Genomic DNA, 21389 nt, shown 5'->3' on the forward strand with positions numbered 1-21389 from the left:
TGACATGGTTCATGTTATGACAACCACTACCATCAGAGATATTAGTGACCGAGATCACCTACGTAGGTTGATAGGTAAGTAACTATTTATTTATTTTGTAGTTTTCAGTGCACATAAAATAAAACCGTTTAACTTAAAAGTTTTTTTACCGATTTTTATTTTGTGCAAGAAAGCTGACGGCCCACCTGATGGTAAGTGGTAACCGTCGCCTATAAACATGAGCAGTACCATGGACATAACAGTGTATACTGTTTCGCCCATGATACACCCGTATACATTTCTAAATTGGGTCAACTCCAAGTGTCCTGGGTTGTGCCCCTCGCTGTTCCTAAGTTCATTACTCTTAACACCGGTTATTTTAACTTGAAGAGTAGGTGATTAGTGTTAGAGTGATACTTATTAGACTTATTATTATTATTAATGTAAATGTCCACGCGCCACGTGCCAATACTAACTTGTTACTATCAGTTTTACTGAATACAGTGATAAAGTCGATAGTTGGACGTGTCTATTCGTCTATAACGCACAATTGTACACAGCCAGCGGCGGCTAGCTGGCGCTGTGAAATTATTAAATAAAAAAAAAAATATAAAAAAAAATATGTCAACTCAAGAAAAAATCGATCTGGACTTGAACAAGCCTAGTAAGTACTTATTTGTTTTTATCGCTTTATACGATTTTAATTCATTTTTAAAGGAAATTTAAAATTAGATGAAACTAGCTTTGAATAGAAAAACTCAATAAAATATTAATTAATATAAAAATAAGACATTTTTTTTTATTTAAGTAAACTTAATTATAAGTATTTCTAAATAAATAGTATTATTTTTTTATTATTCTATATATATATTCTTTATTTATTGCACTTGTAAGTGACATATAAAATAATGTATTTACAAATGTTGTGAGCAAGGGTGGACTTATCTCTGACAGAGATCTCTTCCAGTCAACCCAGTACAGTGAGAAAGCATTTCGTTAGCGGGCAGCTGAAGTGCGACAATTATTAATACATAAACAAATGTACAGTTAAATAAAATATTAAAATATATAATAAAATATTACATAAATACATATACTATAAATAAATATAATACCTAACTAATTATAAAAGGAAAAAAGAATTATTAATAGGATTCTTAAATCTTAGTGCGGTATAAAACTTATAACGGTACTTCAAAAACAATATAATTTTCGATTTCTGTTTTTAATTATTAACTCGCACAGGTGTTGTGCGCGTAACACCTGGTGGGAATGTACTATATTGCTTCCATAATAAATACGTGAATATGTGCAAACAATGTTGACTCAGACATATTATTGGGCTACCTTATGAATACTGTCGACTGCTTAGAACTCATTTTACACGTCAACTGATTATCATCTTGGCCTCGACTGTAGCCTATCATGATGTTGAATTACTTATAATCATCATCATCGTCATTTAAGCTATTATCCGTCCACTGCTGGGCATAGGCCTCCCACATAAACTGCCGTAAAGAACGGTCCTGAGCCATCTGCATCCACTGACTCCCTGCAATGCATTTCAGGTCGTCACTCCATCTAGTGCGGGATCGTCCTTACATGCGAATATGTTACATATTTGCGTATTGTTTAAAATACTTCTTGCATTCTTATAAATACATGTTGAACTAGTCTCAATGTATTTAGCATTAAATATGAACCCACATGGTTCCCCAATCTTAATAGAATTGATACCAGAGGGAGACTTTGTACAAAAGTCGATTGCTTGGGTACCTCTGTCCAATTCGTGTTTCTATCGTGAAGCAGTTGTGTTTGCATGACTGTGTTTCGGTTTGAAGGGTGGGATATGGCGTGAATTTACAGGGTACAGAGGAATAACACCTAAGTCCTCAGGAATGGCAACGCATGGGGGGGGGAGGGGTATCATGGGCGAAACAGTATACTCTGTTATGTCCATGGTACTGCTCATGTCTATAGGCGACGGTTACCACTTTCCATCAGGAGGACCGTCAGCTTGATTGTCATTCTAAGTTGTATAAAAAAAAAATGTCTTTAATTTTGAATTTTGTAATAATTTTTAAAAAAATTGACGTACTGTACCGGATTAGAATAGGCCACCTTTACATTTCCAGTGGGTGTCGTAAGAGGCGACTAAAGGAACTTTAATGTTCGAAGGATGAGCGGCGACGTCCCTTGTAAAACATAATTAAAAGCCTAAATGCGGTTGCCAACTCGCCAGCCAAGCGTGGCAACTTCGGGCAAAACTCCCCTTATGGGGAAAACTTATGTCCAGCAGTGGACAGTTAACGATCGATATGATGATAAAGAATAAAAAAATAAATATTTTTTAGAGTCACATAGAAATATTTTTATACTATACTATTATAACTAATGTCAAACCCTTAAAAACAAAATATACACGATTATTTGAAAATGCATTTTTAAAATTGCACGCACGCAAAATCGAATGTTCTATATAAAACGGTAAACAATAGAGGCCGTTTGGATCACGATTCAACGGAACAATGCAATAAACTGCAGTGAACTCTGATCGTAAATAATACACTCTTACACTGCTTTATGTCGCAGACTGCAACCGTATCTGCAATAGAACGTATCTATTGACTAATAAATATGGCGGTTTATTTATGGACTTGAAAAAGAACATAGAGAATTGAGCCTCAAAAACGGGGTCCACTTTGTATCAGCTAATTGTCAAATTAGCTGACTCATTTTTTTACTAGTGTTCTATATACTTACGAATAAAATGTATCTTGACGTATTATTTAATAAATAACCAGAGGGAGACTTTGTACAAAAGTCGATTGCTTGGGTACCTCTGTCCAATTCGTGTTTCAACCGTGAAGCAGTTGTGTTTGCATGACTGTGTTTCGGTTTGAAGGGTGGGATATGGCGTGAATTTACTGGGGGTACGGAGGAATAACACCTGAGTCCTCAGGAATGGCAACGCATGGGGGGTATCATGGGCGAAACAGTTTACTCTGTTATGTCCATGGTACTGCTCATGTCTATAGGGGACGGTTACCACTTTCCATCAGGTGGGCCGTCAGCTTGTTTGCCATTCTAAGTTGTATAAAAAAAAATCGCCATGAGGAAAGCTGAGTACTAAAAAGAAATGGTCACGAGTTATCTACATAATATACATATCTAACCTTAGATAATAGATTCAACAACTTTATCACATCAAGATTACCATAAATGATAAGATATGGATGGATAAGAGGAATATCTTTAAGATGAACAAGCATAATAAAGTTCTTAATCTCAAACGCTACTTGTATACACCAGTATCAGTGTTGAGTGTAAAGATCTTTAAATTGTTTTATCAGATAAATTGATTTCGCTTCGTAAATATCGAACAACAGCATCTATCGTGTCGCAATTTTATTTACATTGACTAGTAATCTTTAAATCGAATAAACACCATTGACCGATATAGCCCCAAGAATAAGCAAGCTCAAGTGGCAATGGAGTGGTCACATAGCTCGAAGAACTGACAACGGATGGGGAAAATAAGCGACTCAATATAATATAGGCAACTACAGTTGAAGACGTACTCTTCTCTAGATGGAGTGACGACCTCAAATGCTTTGCAGGGAGTCGGTGGATACAGGCGATTCAGAACTGTTCCTTATAGCAGTCTATGAGGGAGACCTGTGTCCATAGTGAACGGATAATGATACGATGTTAATAAAACATCTATTGATGCAGAGATGATTAAAAGAAATCTTGAAGTAATTAATTCAAATCTTTAAATTAAATATTTAGAAGATTTATTTAGAGAGAGGCCTAGTGTTAAAAAATAGTGTCTAATCTTGTTAAGAACAATTATATTCTAAATAATCCAACCTCAACCTCAACCATCCATAAGTCGCTGGTTCATATCCGGCTCGAAGGACCTTTCTGTATATGCCGTGAATGTATTTTTATTTATTTTAAATAAAAATCTGCATTTTAATCAAAGTTTGCATTTTTTTCCATATTGAACAATTTGAATATTATTTTTAATTTTACATAAACTGTCAAAACAATGTTTCATACAAAACTAATAAAGAGGTTGCATTATTTAAAATATAATTGCTCTTAACAAATCTAAAAGTGACCATAGTCATATAGAAATATAGACGTAAGATGCAAAATTTTGCATCGTAAAATGCTTCAGTCTCTTAATTCCGATAGTGTATTAAAAATATGCTTCAATATAACAAAACTAATATAAATCAGACAAGGTAACCCCAAGTACTAACTATATGAAATAAATCAAAATCAGTAAAGATGCGCAACGTAACATAAACAAAAGACAGACAAATTGGGAACGTCCTCTTGAAGAATGAGACAATCATAAAAATGGGAAAGATAAGACGGTAAGAGAAGCAGTATTCAGTAACTAGGAGATTGTTTATAGCATCTTAAACCAACCACTGACCACATTTAATTATATTTTTTATATAATTTTATTTCAGAACCGGGCCTTGGATTCCGGCATGTGCAAACAATACTATTGTTCTTCGGCCTCCTGCTCGCTTACTGCATGAGGGTCAACATGAGTATGGCTATTGTAGCCATGACTGATGGCAGCGAAAATGTAAGTTACGATCGAATGATCAGATTCCCTGTTGTTTTTATCTTTTACCAGTAACTTCGTCCGCGTATCTGGGATATTATTTTACCAGGATAAAAAATCTATGTTTCTGCCTTTGTTCTTTTCCATCCTAAATCTATGAGTACACCAAATTTCATGACGATTTGTTCAACCATTGAAACACTAAGAAGTAACAACCAATTTCGCTTTTACATTTATAATTTATGGTTAATTGAACTTAGCAAGTGAACTTCAACCAAAATTATACGAAATGTTGCATCCGAAGAGATTTAAGTATACCATGTAGTCCGTTGTCTTATATACCGCATCAGCACACAGTTTAGATTTTATTTTTATAAAGAAAATACAAGATATTAAAAAAAAGTAATATAAAAAGGAGTTATACTGACTTGACACCCGGGCCGATGCCATCCCTAGTTCTCATTCTTTTAGAGGAAGCAGTAGAATCATTCTGCATATAAAGGGGGTAAATATAGATATTTATATGATTAATATAGATTTATACATACGGGTATGTATATATCATATAATCGGGGTAGGGCGGGACCTTAAATCTCTTCGGATGCAACATTTCGTATAATTTTGGTTGAAGTTCACTTGGTAAGTTCAATTAACCATAAATTATACTTCAATGTTGCATCCTCAAGATTTAAGTATACCATGTAGATGTTTAGCGATTATATGCAGAATGATCCTACCTATTCATAGGTAACATTTGATATAATCTAAGAATAAAAATATAATGACAGATATGACAATATGATATATTAAACAGATATAAGCATACAAAAAAATAGTCCATACTCGTTTTTTATTTATTAATAAATGTAACCAATTATATGTATGTAATTTGTTAGAATCAAACCTAATCTCACAAAAGAAAGCAAAAATCTTTCATTTGTAATCCTTGATTGAATATTGCTTCAGCAAAGACCCTATCCTGCCTAGGATCATGTATTGGTAAATTATAAAATTTTGGGACGCATAAAGAATTACCAGACCATCCTGCGGTCTGTTTTATGATATCTACTGATAGTCCAGCACAATGTGCTGCAGACGCCGATGCATATCGCGTACTATGTGATATATGTACGTCTATACCTATTCCAATGACTTTTAGTACATACTTAATACATCGACTAATCGCCTGAGAGGTCGCGTTGTGTTATGGCTTTTTAAAAGTCAAGATGAGTTTATTGGTATTGGGTAGAGAGCGATGTTCCTAAGTTTTAATTAAATAATCAGCCAGGATCTTTGCTGGGCAAATATATTCTTCTTCTTTAAAGAAGGGTATATATCGGATTTTTATTATTATATGTTGAAATTTTAATAATATCTGCGATTGGTACAATTGCAACGAAGTCATTAAATAATATATTATTAATTTCAATCAATGACAATGTCTGTGCGCGTTGTGTCGTGGATAACGCGAGCAGAGTCACAAGTTTTTTACATAAACAATCAAATTTTAATGTCTCATTAGAATAATGATCAGCTAAATATGAGAGAACTAAATTCGGATCCCAATATTTATGATATTTAGGTAAATTAGGTTTAATTTTAAAAACAGCTTTGGTAAATCGGGATATTAGGTCGTTATTACATAATTGTTTGCCTAATATTAATGACAAGGCCGATCTATATGTATTTAAGGTGCTGTAGCTGGCACCATTATTAAAGTTTTCCGTTAGAAAATTTAGTATAATTGATACTGATGCATTACAATAATCTATTTTGTTAATATTACAAAAAAATAATCCAATTTATATATACAGTATTGTATTGTTGCAATGTACTCAAGGAAAGAGATTATATTTTAATTTCTATGGTATTAGTGGATAAAAATTGTTTCATGAAGCACACCAGGGTAAGTCTTGGCCATAAAGGGTGATTCGTTCTGGAAGGGGACAACAAAAGATTTGCATTAGGTGGGAAAATACATTACATCAGAACAAGTCAGTGCTAGAAAACATTGGGTACCAAGGCTGACTTGATAAGTAGGTAACTACTAAAATACCAGTAGCTATATTGTTCACAACTTTTCTAAGGCATTTCGTTATTAAAAAAAAGGTGGGAATGCATAAAAAAATATATATATAAGATCCACTGTATTGTAAATGCATCAATTTGGAACGCCTCTGGATCTTGTGAAACGAATAAATCAATATCCATCCATTCCAATTTACTTGTTATTTTTTGGTATCCAGTTGTATTTAGTTCCCATTCAGTATCTATATTTGTTACTCTAGATGCTCTATCAGCTTCAGTATTTTCTCGAGATTTTATATAAGACGCAAAAATGAATAGGTTTCGTTGCTCACACCAGAACCATATTTATAGGTAATAGAAGTTAGTTGTGGAAATTGTACACCGGCCGTCCTATTTATGTGCGATATTGCTGTGGTATTATCAATAAAAAGCAAAACCAGATTTTTTCAAATATTTACAAAAACTTTTTATTCCTAGGAATGCTGCCAATAACTCAAGACAGTTAATGTGATTCTTACGTTCGTCAATAGAATAATGACCTTGTGCTATTTGCCCATTACAATAAGCTCCCCACCCTGTGTGAGTGTGGAGTCCACCAAGTGAGAAGTCTGTAAAAATCTCTAATGAATAGTGACCCTTTCATATTGGATTATTCGCAATTCTAATTTTATTTTTTCACCATTCTTCAATGAAATTATGATTTATATTCATTTTTGGGTCATAATTATCCTGATGTTTTAATAGATGAATGTATCGAACTGCTAGATATACTGACTGATTTATGGTACTAACATACTCATACTTTGTAAATTCTTTATTTACGAGTATTACTATAGTTTTTTTTTTTTCTTTTTTTTTTTTAAGATTCTTTCTGTCATATCATACAATCTAATTCGATTTTATTGAAGTAATTACAATATAATATCTGTTGAGTTTAATATATAGCCGAGAAATTAAATATTGTTTGTAGGTATCAAGTTACTTTTTTCGTAGTTAATTATGAAACCTAAATTTTTAAAGATATCAATAAGGACATTGACAGTGTTGACACAGGCATTGTATGAATCACCAATACATAATAAATCATCTAAGTATGCTACTATTACATGCCTTTTATAAATAAATAAGATAAAATAGGTTTTAAAAGTTTCGTGGATATATAAGGGGCCGAACGTAAGCCATAAGGCAAATATGTATATGAACTCATATAACTCATCAAAACGGAATCGAATTTTTTTTTTTTTTTTGCTATATATATGTACTGGAACTAAAAAATACGCCTCTTTGAGGTCCATAGTTGCCATAAAGAAACAGATATCACAATTAATTGTGATGCCGTCCTAATATCCTACATTTTGAATTTAGCAGTTTTCATAAATTTATTTAAACTTTTAAAGCTTATAATAAATCTAAAATTGCCATTACTTTTGGGTAATAGGTATGAGAAGGATAGGAGATAAAAATTGATCAATACGCTCTAGACAAGGTTTAATAGCACCCAAGTCAAAAAGTTTGGCTCTTGTTTTGTTCATTTCTAATTCTGAATAAGGTGGGTTCGCCGGTTCATTCGATTGATATGGCTTGGTTTTAAAGTGTATATTATATCCTTGTATGTAAGAAAGGAAATTAGGATCGGTGGTAATTCTTAATTAGTTATGTAGGAAATGTTTAATTCTACCGACAAGAGGTATCTCTTAACGACGGCCCCTCCTGTCGTAACTACTGCTCGAATGAGACGGTCGGCCGCATTGTGCTAGTGCTGGCGCCGGCGCAGTTGCTGGTCGCCTCCGCGCACACTGCGTCTGTGATAACGCTGGCTTCCGATTGTAGCGAAAACTCGAAGTCGGTGGCAAGAACGAGCGCCCCGCACCCGTCTGATGACGGGGGGGGGGGAGGGACGCACACATTCCCCCCGACTGATTACTAGTGTTAAGTGAAGTCACATTATGCTGCTGAAAGGCGAGCTTTTTAATTGTTGTCCAGATTTTTCTATTGTTTTTTTTTTTTTTTTTTGTTTATGTTTTCACTTAAATTGTTGCCAAATAGGTTAACATTTCGTTTTATACCTTGAATAATATTCAGGAAACTGTTATCTATCATTGGGATTATTAGACGATGTCTGTTCATTGTTTCCTTATAGTGTAAATCTAGCACAATTGATTTATTTCGGATAAATTCTGAATAAGGTGCATCTTATTTAAGTTATCTGTTATTATATCCGTAGTTAATGTTGCAATTCCTGCTATTGCTGACTCAAGCTGATTTTGTGATTTCTTTAATCGTTTGTATCGGTGTTTAGCTTGTTCTATCAAAACTGCGGCTACCTCCGCATTTAATTATTAATTAAAAAATTTCTGGAATCAACATCTTATTCTGTAAATATTCTTTCACTTCTTTACTCAACCCCTCCAATAATATTTTACCCCAATGTTCAGCGATTTCCCCTGGAATTTTCTTGCCGAGGAGTTCAGTAGACCTTTTTGACTCGCCTAAAATTGAGAGGATTTCCTCTGAAATAGCAGCTTCCTGATCGGTAGGCAAAATTTTATCGGGACCTACTGCTGCAGTTATGTCAGCTGACACATCAGTACCAGCCGGTACTGGAGTGGGCGCATCTGCTAAAGTGACTTCAGGGGCTATTACCACCGATTTAATTCATTCGGTATAATCATCCTCGTCCTTGGACAAGTAGTCTTCTAAAGGATATTCATACTCATTATCTGTCTGTGGGAGGTATGAGTCTCCAACTGCGGTTTCTGAGGCGTTAAAAAAGCAATACTGAAGATCTTGCCAAAGGTAGTCATAGCCTGTTTTATTAACTTTCGGGATGATATCTCGTATCACCACATTAGGAAAGTCAGTAAATATATTTCCGGATGGCATCTCGTACCACCACTGAGGAAATATGAAAGTAGATCACAGTATATGTAATCATAAAAATAATAGTCATTTCCGGATGACATCTCGTGCCACCACTGAGGAATGATCAGTATGGAATGATTTAAAATTTCATTAGGTATATGATTGTGCGTAGTCAGCATCAATTTGTAGTGCATAATTTTATAAATACTATTTTATTTATCATTCATTATTATTTAGAATGTTTTATGTATGCCCATAAATTACGTATTCGAGTAATTTAAAGAGGAATAAAATTCCATTTACAAGTACGTAGATATATTTTTACTACGTGGGTAGATGAATTATTGGGTAACTGGTTAGAAAATACCAAGTACCTAACAGCTTATCATGATATAAAATCCATGCATACAGACAGAAATATAATGGATAAAAGGAGCAATAAGGTCATAAAACTCACCATCCAATCCATTGCTATTTTCATCATTGCCCGGTGAATATTGACGTCGCGATCGTTTAACTTCCTCTTTCTAATTTTCTTAATTTACGCATTAACACATCGGCACTTTTATTTTGCTTATGTTTATTTTTTCCTATTATGAGTAAAACGATAGTATAATAACTTATAAAACGTGTAACTATCCTAATTTTAATAATTTATTTTAAGACCGTGTAGTTGATGCGGCACACAAAACACGAATGAGAACTAGGGATGGCATCGGCCCGGGTGTCAAGTCAGTATAACTCCTTTTTATATTACTTTTTTTTAATATCTTGTATTTTCTTTATAAAAATAAAATCTAAACTGTGTGCTGATGCGGTATATAAGACAACGGACTACATGGTATACTTAAATCTTGAGGATGCAACATTGAAGTATAATATTAGAAAAGATTGGTAAGGATGTTTCCATACTCTACAATTTCAGTGTTATTTCCACTCACTCTTTACGTCGAAACCAAAACAAAGCCATAATATAACTATGTACTACTTGATTGAAGAGTAAGCCAGAGATGGCCGTGCAGATATGAGTCGTATGTTGTTTTCTCTGGTATCCACGATGCTGCCAATACAGCAAATAATATACTGGCAGCATTGTGAATATATATTTAATATATATGCGTATATAATTATAGTAGCTTACAACATGCCTACCATATTAAGAGTGGTACATACTCGTCATTGATTTAAGAAATCTTATTACGCTCTTTTTAAAGAAGTCTTTAGAAATATTTTAATAGAAACTATAACTAAAATACTGAAAAACTTATTTTCAAAATGTTATTTTTAAATTTAACTCTAATTCATATATAAATACTCTCTCTTTTTTAGATATAATATACATTTTTTTATGGGTAAAAATGGAATGGTAACCCCGCCTGCGCTAACAGGATATGCTGGCCGAGCACTAATGAAGGATGATCGATGAGAATGAAAACAGGCCAGTTACCCCATCATGATAAATTCATCAGGATTTAACCATGATAGTTCCTAGGGGGAACCGCGAGGAGGTCGACCTTGTTGGGTATATTTCTAGCAATGGCATTCTTAGTCTCCATTACTAACAATCCCTTTTCCCCCGATATAATATACATTAGGTCATGTTACAGGTATTGTCTTTTGGCAGAAGTTGTTTTTAGCTAGTAAAAAATTCTTATTTTCCTTTTCAGTCCTTTGATTGGAGTATACAAATCCAAAGTGTGATATTATCCTCCTTCTTCTGGGGTTACGTGGTGCTCCAGATACCTGGTGGGGAGTTGGCTGCCAAATTTGGTGGAAAACTCCTGTTCTGTTTGTGTGTTGGCATTAACTCTGCCACATCTATTTGCATACCCATCAGCGCTTATTATGTAAGTATTGTCATCATACCAGCCTTTAACTGTCCACTGCTGAACATAAGCCTCCCCCTAGAGAGGTTTTGCTAGTAATTGCCACGCTTGGCAGGCGGATTGGCAACCGCAGTCAGGCTTTAGAGATGTTTTAAGAGGGACGTTGCTGCACATTCTTGGCTCTCTTTAGTCAGCTCTTACGACACCCACGGGATAGGATTACGTAAGTATATGAATGAAATAATTTTAATAAAATAATATAACTTTCTCTCCAAAAGTAAGTACATTGTGTTATTATTATTAGTTTTTTTATGCAACTTAGAATGGCAAACAAGCTGACGGACCACCTGATGGAAAGTGGTAACCGTCGCCTATAGACATGAGCAGTACCATGGACATAACAGAGTATACTGTTTCGCCCATGATACCCCACATGCATTGCCATTCCTGAGGAATCAGGTGTAATTCCTCTGCACCTAGTAAATTCAGGCCATTACCCATATTAGTACCCATACTTCGTTGTTTAATTGTGATCTTTTTATAATATTTAGAATGACAAACAATTTGACATTCCACCCTTTGGAATGTAGTAACCGTGCCAAACAGACATGAATAGTACTACATGACAATATGCCCAATAAGGTATAACTGTTGATACTAATGTCAAGTCCAAAGCAATGTTTACAGCAGGCACAACGCAGGGCGACGGTTCAACCGGCCCTGCACGGTCGACGACGTGAAAAATATTTCCCCATTTCCCATTTCTCCCACAAGAAATGTTTCCCCTAGCTGACACTATTTACAATAGTGTCGGCTCGGCCCTATGGGCCGAAAACACTGACGCGTAGGCGACAGCCTACGCAGGACGCTCGGGCAAAGAGCAATTGCTCGAGGCCCGTACCTGCAGCCCCGTAAAGGGCTGCGGATGAACCTCTGTTATGTTATGTTTACTGATATATGTATGTAAACAGTAAGCAATAAAATTTTATTCTATTCTGTTTCATTCCTCCTCCTCCTCCTCCTCCTATCCTCTCCTCTCCTCTCCTCTCCTCTCCTCTCCTTTACTCTACTCTACTCTATTTTATTCTATTCTATTCTGTCCTGTTATTTTCATTATGCAGTTTATGCTAATGATTATGATGTCATGTTGCCCTACTATAGTTTCATCACCATACCCATTCTAATCGAAATATAGTCATACAAGTACTGATGTTTCGAGACAGAAACACGAGTTAAACAAAGACACCCAAGCAGATGACTTTTGTACAAAACTTTCTTCTTGTAATGGTACAATCATCATTCATCATACCAGTCCTTAACTGTCCACTGCTGGACATAAGCCTTCCCAAGAAGTTGCCAGTCGTTGCCAGATTGTTAAATTTAGCTCTTACTGCAGGGTGGCTGGCAGTTGGTATGTGCATGCCGTGTTATTCAGGGTCTGTCGCAAGGTTTCCTCTATCCCTCTATACATACCCTCATTGGGAAATGGGTGCCTTTGGAGGAGAAAACTTCATTGGGAACGTTAATTTACGCAGGTGAGTTGAGTGTAATAATTGTAAAAAAAATACCATTGGATATAAATGAATAGCAAATTAACCAGAACTTGTATTATGGATATTTATTTTTAATGGATGAAAATGGAATGGTAACCCCATCTGCGCTATCGGTATACGCTGGCGGGATACCAGTGATAAATGATAAGTAAAGATGAAGACAAGTCAGTTGGCGTATTGTGAAGAATTTGACAAGAATTAAAAACGATGGTTTCCAGGGGTAACCGCGTGGAAGTCTTTTTTTTATACAACTTAGAATGGCAAACAAGCTGAGGACCCACCTAATGGAAAGTGGTAACCGTAGCCTATAGACATAACAGAGTATACCGAAACACAGCCATGCAAATATAACTGCTTCACGGTTGAAACACGAATGGGACAGAGGTACCCAAGCAATCGACTTTTGTACAAAGTCTCCCTCTGGTCGACCTAATAGGGTATATTTCCAGTAATAGAGTTGTTAGAACCCATTACTAGGAATCCTTTTCCCTAAGAGGAATAAATTCTGAGAGCTCAGTTGTTATTCCTCTGTATATCATCTATTGTTATTCATCGATTATAGAATCATAAAAAAATATCAATTTAAAGGAGTTTTTGTTTAAATTTATTTAAATAAAATTTATTTTGTATTTCAATAATTATTACATATAAAAAACATCTAGAAACACCAATCTTCCCTATCTAATGCATGCTGTAATGATCAATTTATAAAAATTTCAGGTTCACATTTGGGAACTGCTCTGGAATTGTCAGCTGCTGGCTTAATTGCCGAGTACTGGGGCTGGCCAGCTATCTTTTACGTGATTGGCACATTAGGAGTTATATGGACTACCATCTATATATTCGTCGGTGCTTCTTCCCCTGAAGAATCTAGACTAATCAGTGATGCGGAGCGGAATTATATACACGAGTCATTGGGTCATGTTGTTGGACGCAAGGTATGATATTTCATTTTTCTTTTGTTATTGTTGTTTTTTTCTGATATATTTTTTTGTTTTTTACCTATTGTTTTCGGATGTTTGTATATTTACCCTATTATATTACCCTAAATGTTAATTTATGATATTAACATAATTATTAATGTATTAAATATCAAATAAACTTATTATAAATTTATCAATGACATGTTGATGACGTGGTACAGATTTTTATGACCTGTTGATTATTATTAAAGAAAATTTGCTTATATACTGCTGCATCTTGTCACGACAGGAGGAAAGCAACTTTATCCCTGTGTTATTTTATCAATAAAAGAAAATATAGAGTCATTTGCATAAATACCTCTATCTCACACATTTCTGACTACAAGACTGATCGCACACTGTACTTTTATTTCAGCTTCCATAAAACCAAGAATTACATCATAATGACTTCGGGTATTAATTACCTAATACTAAACATAGGCCTCCCCCATAAACTGATGTTGGAACGAATCTATAAGGAAAAAATGTTAAAAGAATTCTGATCCATTAACTCTCTAACATTACATTTTACTGTTCGCTTCTGCCACTCGAGATCATTTCTTCCCCATCAGTCGTCGGTTCTTTGATTTATATGGTTGGACCCTTGTTACTTTAACTTGCTTGTTCTTTGTTCTATAGCAAACAGTTCGTTTGCTTGACAAAGTGATGTATTAGTACTAGAGGGAGACTTTGTACAAAAGTCGATTGCTTGGATACCTCTGTCTCATTCGTGTTTCAACCGTGAAGCAGTTGTGTTTCGGTTTGAAGGGTGGGATATGGCGTGAATTTACTAGGTACAGAGGAATAACATCTGAGTCCTCAGGAATGGCAACGCATGGGGGGTATCACGGGCGAAACAGTATACTCTGTTGTGTCCATAGTGCTGCTTATGTCTATGGGCGACGGTTACCACTTTCCATCAGGTGGGTCGTCAGCTTGTTTCCCATTCTAAGTTGTATAAAAAAAAATTAGATATGGCTGGAGAATTACTGGCTATTGTGACTCAACATCATGTCGTAAGGATCAGAAATGTGTATATAATGCTTCTGATTTTGATAGTCTTCAAAATCTATTGGGTGGAAAATAAATTAAGACTTTATTAACGTAATTATAGATTTTTATATTTTATGCACTAACATTTTTTAATTTATTTTTGCGCCAGCTACCCACTTCTATTTGATTGCCCTAGCGATAAGACGGCCTTTTGTACCTTTATGTATATATTTTAATGCACTTTATGCTATTGTATTTCACTAGAATTATTTATTATTAGTTTCTGGTGCAATAAAGTGTTGAATAAATAAATAGTCATTGTACAGATAAAAGTAAATGTTGTAATGAAATAGTATGAGCACACTATATTTTAATTTTACTGTTTTAATATTTTTCAGAAATTGAGAACTCCATGGAAGTCGCTCTTTACCTCACTACCGTTTATATCTTTGTTGATTGTCCACTGTGGACAGAATTGGGGTTTTTGGACTCTGATGACAGAAATACCTTCCTATATGAATCAAGTACTCGGTGTTAATATGAAATCGGTAAGTTTTTTTTTTTATATTCTTTTTAAGCGTTTTCCCAAAAGACGAGTTTCTTAATTTGTCTATATTTTTATGGATATGTTATAGGATTTTGTTGCCAATTCTGAAATGATTTTGATAATTCTTTTTAATCAAAATATCATACCATCAAAATAGTTTACTTTTTAATAGTTTACTTTATTGACCCCTTTTAATATTGTAACATTTGAGCCTGCCATATTTTTTAGCAGCTGATTATTTTAAATTGATTATGTTTCTGCTTGCAGAAACATAATCAATTTAATGTATCCACAAACTAACTTATCCTACATACTTGTGTTTTATTACTTTGTTTTTTTTTTCTATTGCAAAAATATATTTCTTGCTTAAATATACATCTATGTTGCATATATATATATATATATATATATATATATATATATATATATATATATATATATATATATACATATATACATACATATATACATACATATATACATACATATATATATATATATAGACATATATATATAATATACATATATATATATATACATAATCTATATTTAGCTTTATTTTTTTTATAGAACGGCCTCATGTCCGCGCTACCCTACCTATCAATGTTCCTGCTGAGTTTCCCATTTGGATTCTTCTCTAACTATGTGTTGAATAAGAAGTGGCTCAGCACTACCACTACCAGAAAAATATGCAATTCTATAGGTATGACAATTTTTTTTTATGCAACTTAGAACAGCAAACAAGTGGATAAGTAAAGATGGAGCAGGTCAGTTAGTCTATCGTGACAAATTCACCAAAGAATTAATCACGATGGTTCCAGGGGTAACCGCGAGGAGGTCGACCTGATAGGGTATATTGCTAGTAATAGGGTTGCTAATTCCCATGACTAATTATCCCTTTCCTCCCAAGAAGTATAATAATAGGCTTATTTACTTCTTCATCTCAAATGTTGTAAAGGAAAAAAGAATTGTTAATATTTTTTTTTATACAACTTAGAATGGCAAACAAGCTGACAGCCCACCTGATGGAAAGTGGTAACCGTCGCCTATAGACATGAGCAGTACCACGGATACAGTAGAGTATACTTTTTCGCCCCTGATACCTTCCATGCGTTGCGATTCCTGAGGACTCAGGTGTTATTCCTCTATACTCTGTAAATTTACATAAATTGAGAAAATATAAAGGAACCACTAATAACTATTTATCACGCAAAACTGTATGGAAAAGTTAACTTGTTTTTTTTTTCGATGCATTTCTATGGAGACACTCTATCTATATAATCTAAAGTTATATCATAATTAAGCACATAGGATACTTATTTTATATCACCGAGGTGGCAAATAAGCATACGTCCCATCTGATGGTAAGCGGTTACCGTAGCCTATGAACGCCTGCAATACCAGAGTTTTACTATATATGGTTTATTACACTCGCGTTGCCGACCCTGAAGAAACCTCTTTACCCCCCTTTTGAAGAACCCCATGCTGTAGTCTCATGGGGAAACCTCGGCAGGGAGCTTATTCCATAGCCTGAGTGTTCGTGAGAGAAAACATCTCTGAAACCGCGTTGTACGCGACCATTTAGGCTGTAGGGTATGAGGGTGAACTCCCTGTCGATGGCGAGCCGTACGATGACACGAGTATATACACGTGGGTGAAATCGCGGGATATAACTAGTTTTAAATAGATTCTGTGTATAGAATAGATCTTGTGTATGTTATCTTGTCTGTTTCACAGGTCTTTTCGGCCCTGCCTTGGCATTGATTGCTCTTTGTTATACGCCCGCCGACGTCACCATTACAGTCATTATGCTGACATTAGTGGTCGGTCTCAACGCTGGACATATTATGGGCTTTATGGTAAGCTCTTCCCTAATACTTGGAGTTACTTTAAATTGGCTTAAAAATACAATAATAATTTTATACGAGAACATCGCCATCATGTCAGCCGTCAACTGTTCGCTGCTGAACATAGGCCTTGCCTATAAGGAGGTTTTCCTAATAGTTGCCACGCTTGGCAGGCGGATTGGCAACCGCAGTTAGGCTTTGGTGATGTTTTAAGAGGGGCGCTGCAGTCTATCCCTCGACCATTAAGTTCTCTTACGACGGGTGGTCATTCTATACCGGGACTATACGGGTATATGAAAACATATTTCATGTATTTTCCAAATTTCATTCAAATTCATTTATCCTTTATAATAAATAGTAAAGACTAAAAGTTTTTTTAAAAATCGTTTCTAAAATTCCTTTGATATTTGGTCAGCTTGTTTGCCATTCTAAGTTGTATAAAAAAGAAAAGATTTTTTTTATAATCCTTAGAGTCGCAACCAGACTAACCTACCACCTGGTGAAAAGTGGTAACCATCGCCTTATAGACACGAACAGAGAATTATAGAGAACACAAAATGTACTGTGATGCCAATAGCAACCCTCATTGCCATTCCTTTTTTTAATGAATGATGAAATGGTAATACTGCCTGCACTATCGGTATATACTGGTGAGGCACTAATAAGGCATGATAGGTGAGGATGAAAGCAGGCCAATTAGTCCACAAGAATTAACCAAGACCGTTGCCAAGAGAAACCGCGTGGCGATCGACCGGATAGGATATACTGCAATGAAGCTGTTAGATCCCCATTACTAACAATCTCTTTCTCCACGGACTATGATGCTATGCTTTTGTAGTAATTCAATGTCATATCCAACTCTTCAAACCAATACACAGCTGGTTCACAGTAGAAATATGGGAGCGATAGAGGAACCAGTTTATCCAACTTTTCTAAAGATGTTCAGTTTTAAAGAAATCTTACTAATATTATAAATGTGAAAGAAAGTCTGATTATTTGGTATTTTGTTCTTTGCATTAATTATGAAATTAGATACATACTTCACTTGCTTCAAGGGTGTTCTTCTCCAGAAATCTATCCGATTCTAGAATAATACGAGTATACGACCCCAGCCTCTCGAGCTGCTGCAATGTCCCAGTCTTTTCCGCAACTACAGTATCCCCCCTTTCCTTTCCCACTAAGTCCCTTATTCCTCTCATTTACTAGTTTCCATTACGCATTTCCAACCTTCCCTTACTTTTTTCCTCAATCCTTTCCTCCAAACCGTAGGTGGCGGAAACCACCAACAAAGAAGGTTGACATCAGGCAGACAGCCAGTTGTAAAACTATAAGCCAAATCCTTTAGTATGAATAAAACCATATTACGTCGACCCCAAATAATAATTGGGATAAGAATAGAAACATGATGATTCATATTTCACTTAAATACGTTTAACATGTTATTACCTGTAGCCTTCTTTTATCGTGGTCATTAAAGATGTAGCCGTGGGTAAAAGAGTAATCCTTATTTCCCTCAATATTAACAGCTGGTGCACATCGACATGGCTCCCAACTTCGCCGGCACCATGATGGGCATCACTAATGGTACGGCGAATGTCATAGCCATCATTGCGCCTCTGGCAGCGGGAGTTATATTAAATGACGAAGTATGTAACAATCTAAGAATAGAAAAAGTTCGAGTAATCCCTTACTAATATTATAAATGTGTATTTCTTTGTTTGTTACCTCTTAGCTCTTTAATGTCTGAGCCAGTTACTATAAAATTTGATATAAATATGCTATACAAGTCGGAGAAGGATTTTGTCAACATTTTATCCGGAACAATGAATAGTTTCTGGTGACGCGGACGATGTCGATGGTAAAAGCTAGTAAAGATAGAAAGAAATATTTTTATTTAAGTTAACTTAGATTTAAACATTCTCGGACAGTAATTTTTCTTCATTACCGTTCTATCTGGTAACAAATAAATATAATATCTTATCATTATATCAGCCTTGAACTGTCCACTGTTGAACATAACCTTGGGATTTTGCCAATAGTTGCCACGTTTGGCAAGCGGATTGGCAACCGCAGTCAGTAATTTAGATGTTATAAGAGGGACGCTGCTGCCATTCTCTCGCCCTCCCTTAGTCGATTCTTACGACATCCACGGGAAAGAATGGGATGGCCTATTCTACCATATGTCTGGACCACACTGCAAAGTAATATAGGACAAAATAAAATAGGGGTAAAAATATTATGAAAGAAATTAATTTAGATATATATACTAACGATTAATTCCTGAATGTTTTCCAGACCGATCCGAAGGAATGGCACAAAATTTTCTATTTGGCGTCTATAATATATATCATTGCAAATATAATCTTTCTCATATTTGGTTCCGCTGAGCTACAAACGTGGAATGAACCGAACGAATCCGAGAATAAAAATACTACTGGTAAGTTCCTTTTCAAAATTGAACACTTAGTCGTATATTCATTTCTGCAGCTTCAATATATGAAAGTGTAGATTCATTTACACTAAATTAAATTGCTCGAACATTTTTATTTGTTGTTAGGTACTTCGCAATTTATTACATAATTGCAAATTGATTGAGCATTGGCCACGTAGATGGATCGGATTCAATTCCCCGCTTAGAATTTTTTCAATCACATTTTTTCAGGGAGTATGATTTTCTAACTTACAATAGCAAACAAGCTGACGGCCCACCTGATGGAAAGTGGTAACCGTCGCCTATAGATATGAGCAGATAGAGATATGACATAATGGAGTATTCTATGTCGCCCATGATCCCCCCTCCCCCTCCCCCCGCGTTGCCGATAGTATGATTTTCATTTTTGATGAAAATTCCATGATAAATTGTAACCGTCACCTATAAAAATAAAGAAAAAATAATTAAGAAATTTACATAATAGTTATTGCCTCAACTTGAAGTACTTTAGTCTTTAATTTTAATGCCCACAATAGAGACAATGTCTTGATCTGATGCTGTCTATACTAAATATGCTGCTGATAAATATGGTTATACCATTTTATAATTTTTACTTAATTAAGCTTCTTAATTTACAGATGAAGCACTAGAAAAAGTGGAGAAGGTGATATAAGAAGAAGTGTGGGTACATTTAATTTCAAATGAATATGGGATTTCTCGTGATGATACATTCATCTAACCCATCCTAACCCAATCATAATCATATACAAGGATCATTAAAAAGTGCAAAACTGAATAAGATTGATTTACCCAACGATAAGTAACTCGTAATACTGACAGCAATTAGGAAATTGACGGATGAAAATAATGATTTATTTATTTATTTATACTTTTGAACACATTAAAATATTTCTACAGGGCATACTTAATGCCTGATGGTATTCTTTCCTATTACGCTAAACAGAGAGAACCAAAAGCGGTGCACAGATTTAAACAAAATGTAAATTAAATAAATATTTTGTAAATATACAAATATATAGAATAACTTATACTTACAAAAAATGTACATACACAAATCACATACAATACATATATAAATAACCATACATAGTAGATATTAAATTAATAAAAATATAAATAATAACTAATTATATAATAGTTCAGATTGAGGCTTTTCATTGTAAATTAGTTGAAATATCTTTAAATTTTATTGATATTGGAGTCTGTTGGCACTTTATGACTTTTTTCATTCATTTTTATAAATGAAACATTTGTACTAAATCCTGTGGAAGCAGCACTAATATTTTCTTTTATAAAAATTAACACGAATATATTTCAAGTTTATAAAACGAGCTGCTGAACTGCTGAAATTACTTTTATTGTACTATAAAACTCATTTAGTTGCTTTCATGTCTTACGAAAGCTGAATTTCTCTCTCTCTTAAGTTTAGATTAATTATGAGGAGTATAATTCTAGTCTATGGTTCTTCATAGATAGAATATAATTTAACCTACTTCTAAATACGAGGAGGTACTAAATTCGACTGTGTTCGTTCCTCGTGTGTATGTTACACGATATCTAGTATAAATCTATTTTAAATAAGTTTTAACTTTAAGGTAGTTGTTGTAAATATATTATTATTATTATTTCGGATTATTATTTTTCCTTTATATCCTTTGGTGACCTTTTTTTATACAACTTAGAATGGCAAACAAGCTGTCGACCCACCTAACGGAAAGTGGTAACCGTCGCCTATAGACATGAGCAGACAGA

The 21389-nt window shown here is 34.6% G+C and overlaps 1 protein-coding gene across 3 annotated transcripts; it reads left to right on the forward strand.

Moving 5' to 3' along the window:
• The first annotated feature begins 486 nt into the window (after positions 1-486).
• On the forward strand, positions 487-21262 carry LOC113514736 (putative inorganic phosphate cotransporter). 3 transcript variants are annotated; one of them, XM_052891740.1, is made up of 11 exons: positions 487-643; positions 4467-4588; positions 11125-11304; positions 12680-12818; positions 13557-13774; positions 15190-15339; positions 15909-16041; positions 17076-17197; positions 18712-18831; positions 19481-19622; positions 20255-21262. In XM_052891740.1, the coding sequence occupies exons 1-11, from the start codon at positions 601-603 to the stop codon at positions 20287-20289; spliced, it is 1404 nt and encodes a 467-aa protein (XP_052747700.1). In that variant the 5' UTR covers positions 487-600; the 3' UTR covers positions 20290-21262. The 3 variants fall into 3 exon arrangements, with proteins under 3 accessions (XP_052747700.1, XP_052747713.1, XP_052747704.1); XM_052891744.1 differs by lacking the exon at positions 487-643 and adding an exon at positions 4220-4367; XM_052891753.1 differs by lacking the exon at positions 18712-18831.
• The last annotated feature ends 127 nt before the right edge of the window (positions 21263-21389 follow it).

The sequence above is a fragment of the Galleria mellonella genome, unplaced genomic scaffold (genome assembly GCF_026898425.1).
Source record: "Galleria mellonella isolate WM207_F2 unplaced genomic scaffold, CSIRO_AGI_GalMel_v1 utg1073, whole genome shotgun sequence".
NCBI lineage: Eukaryota > Metazoa > Arthropoda > Insecta > Lepidoptera > Pyralidae > Galleria > Galleria mellonella.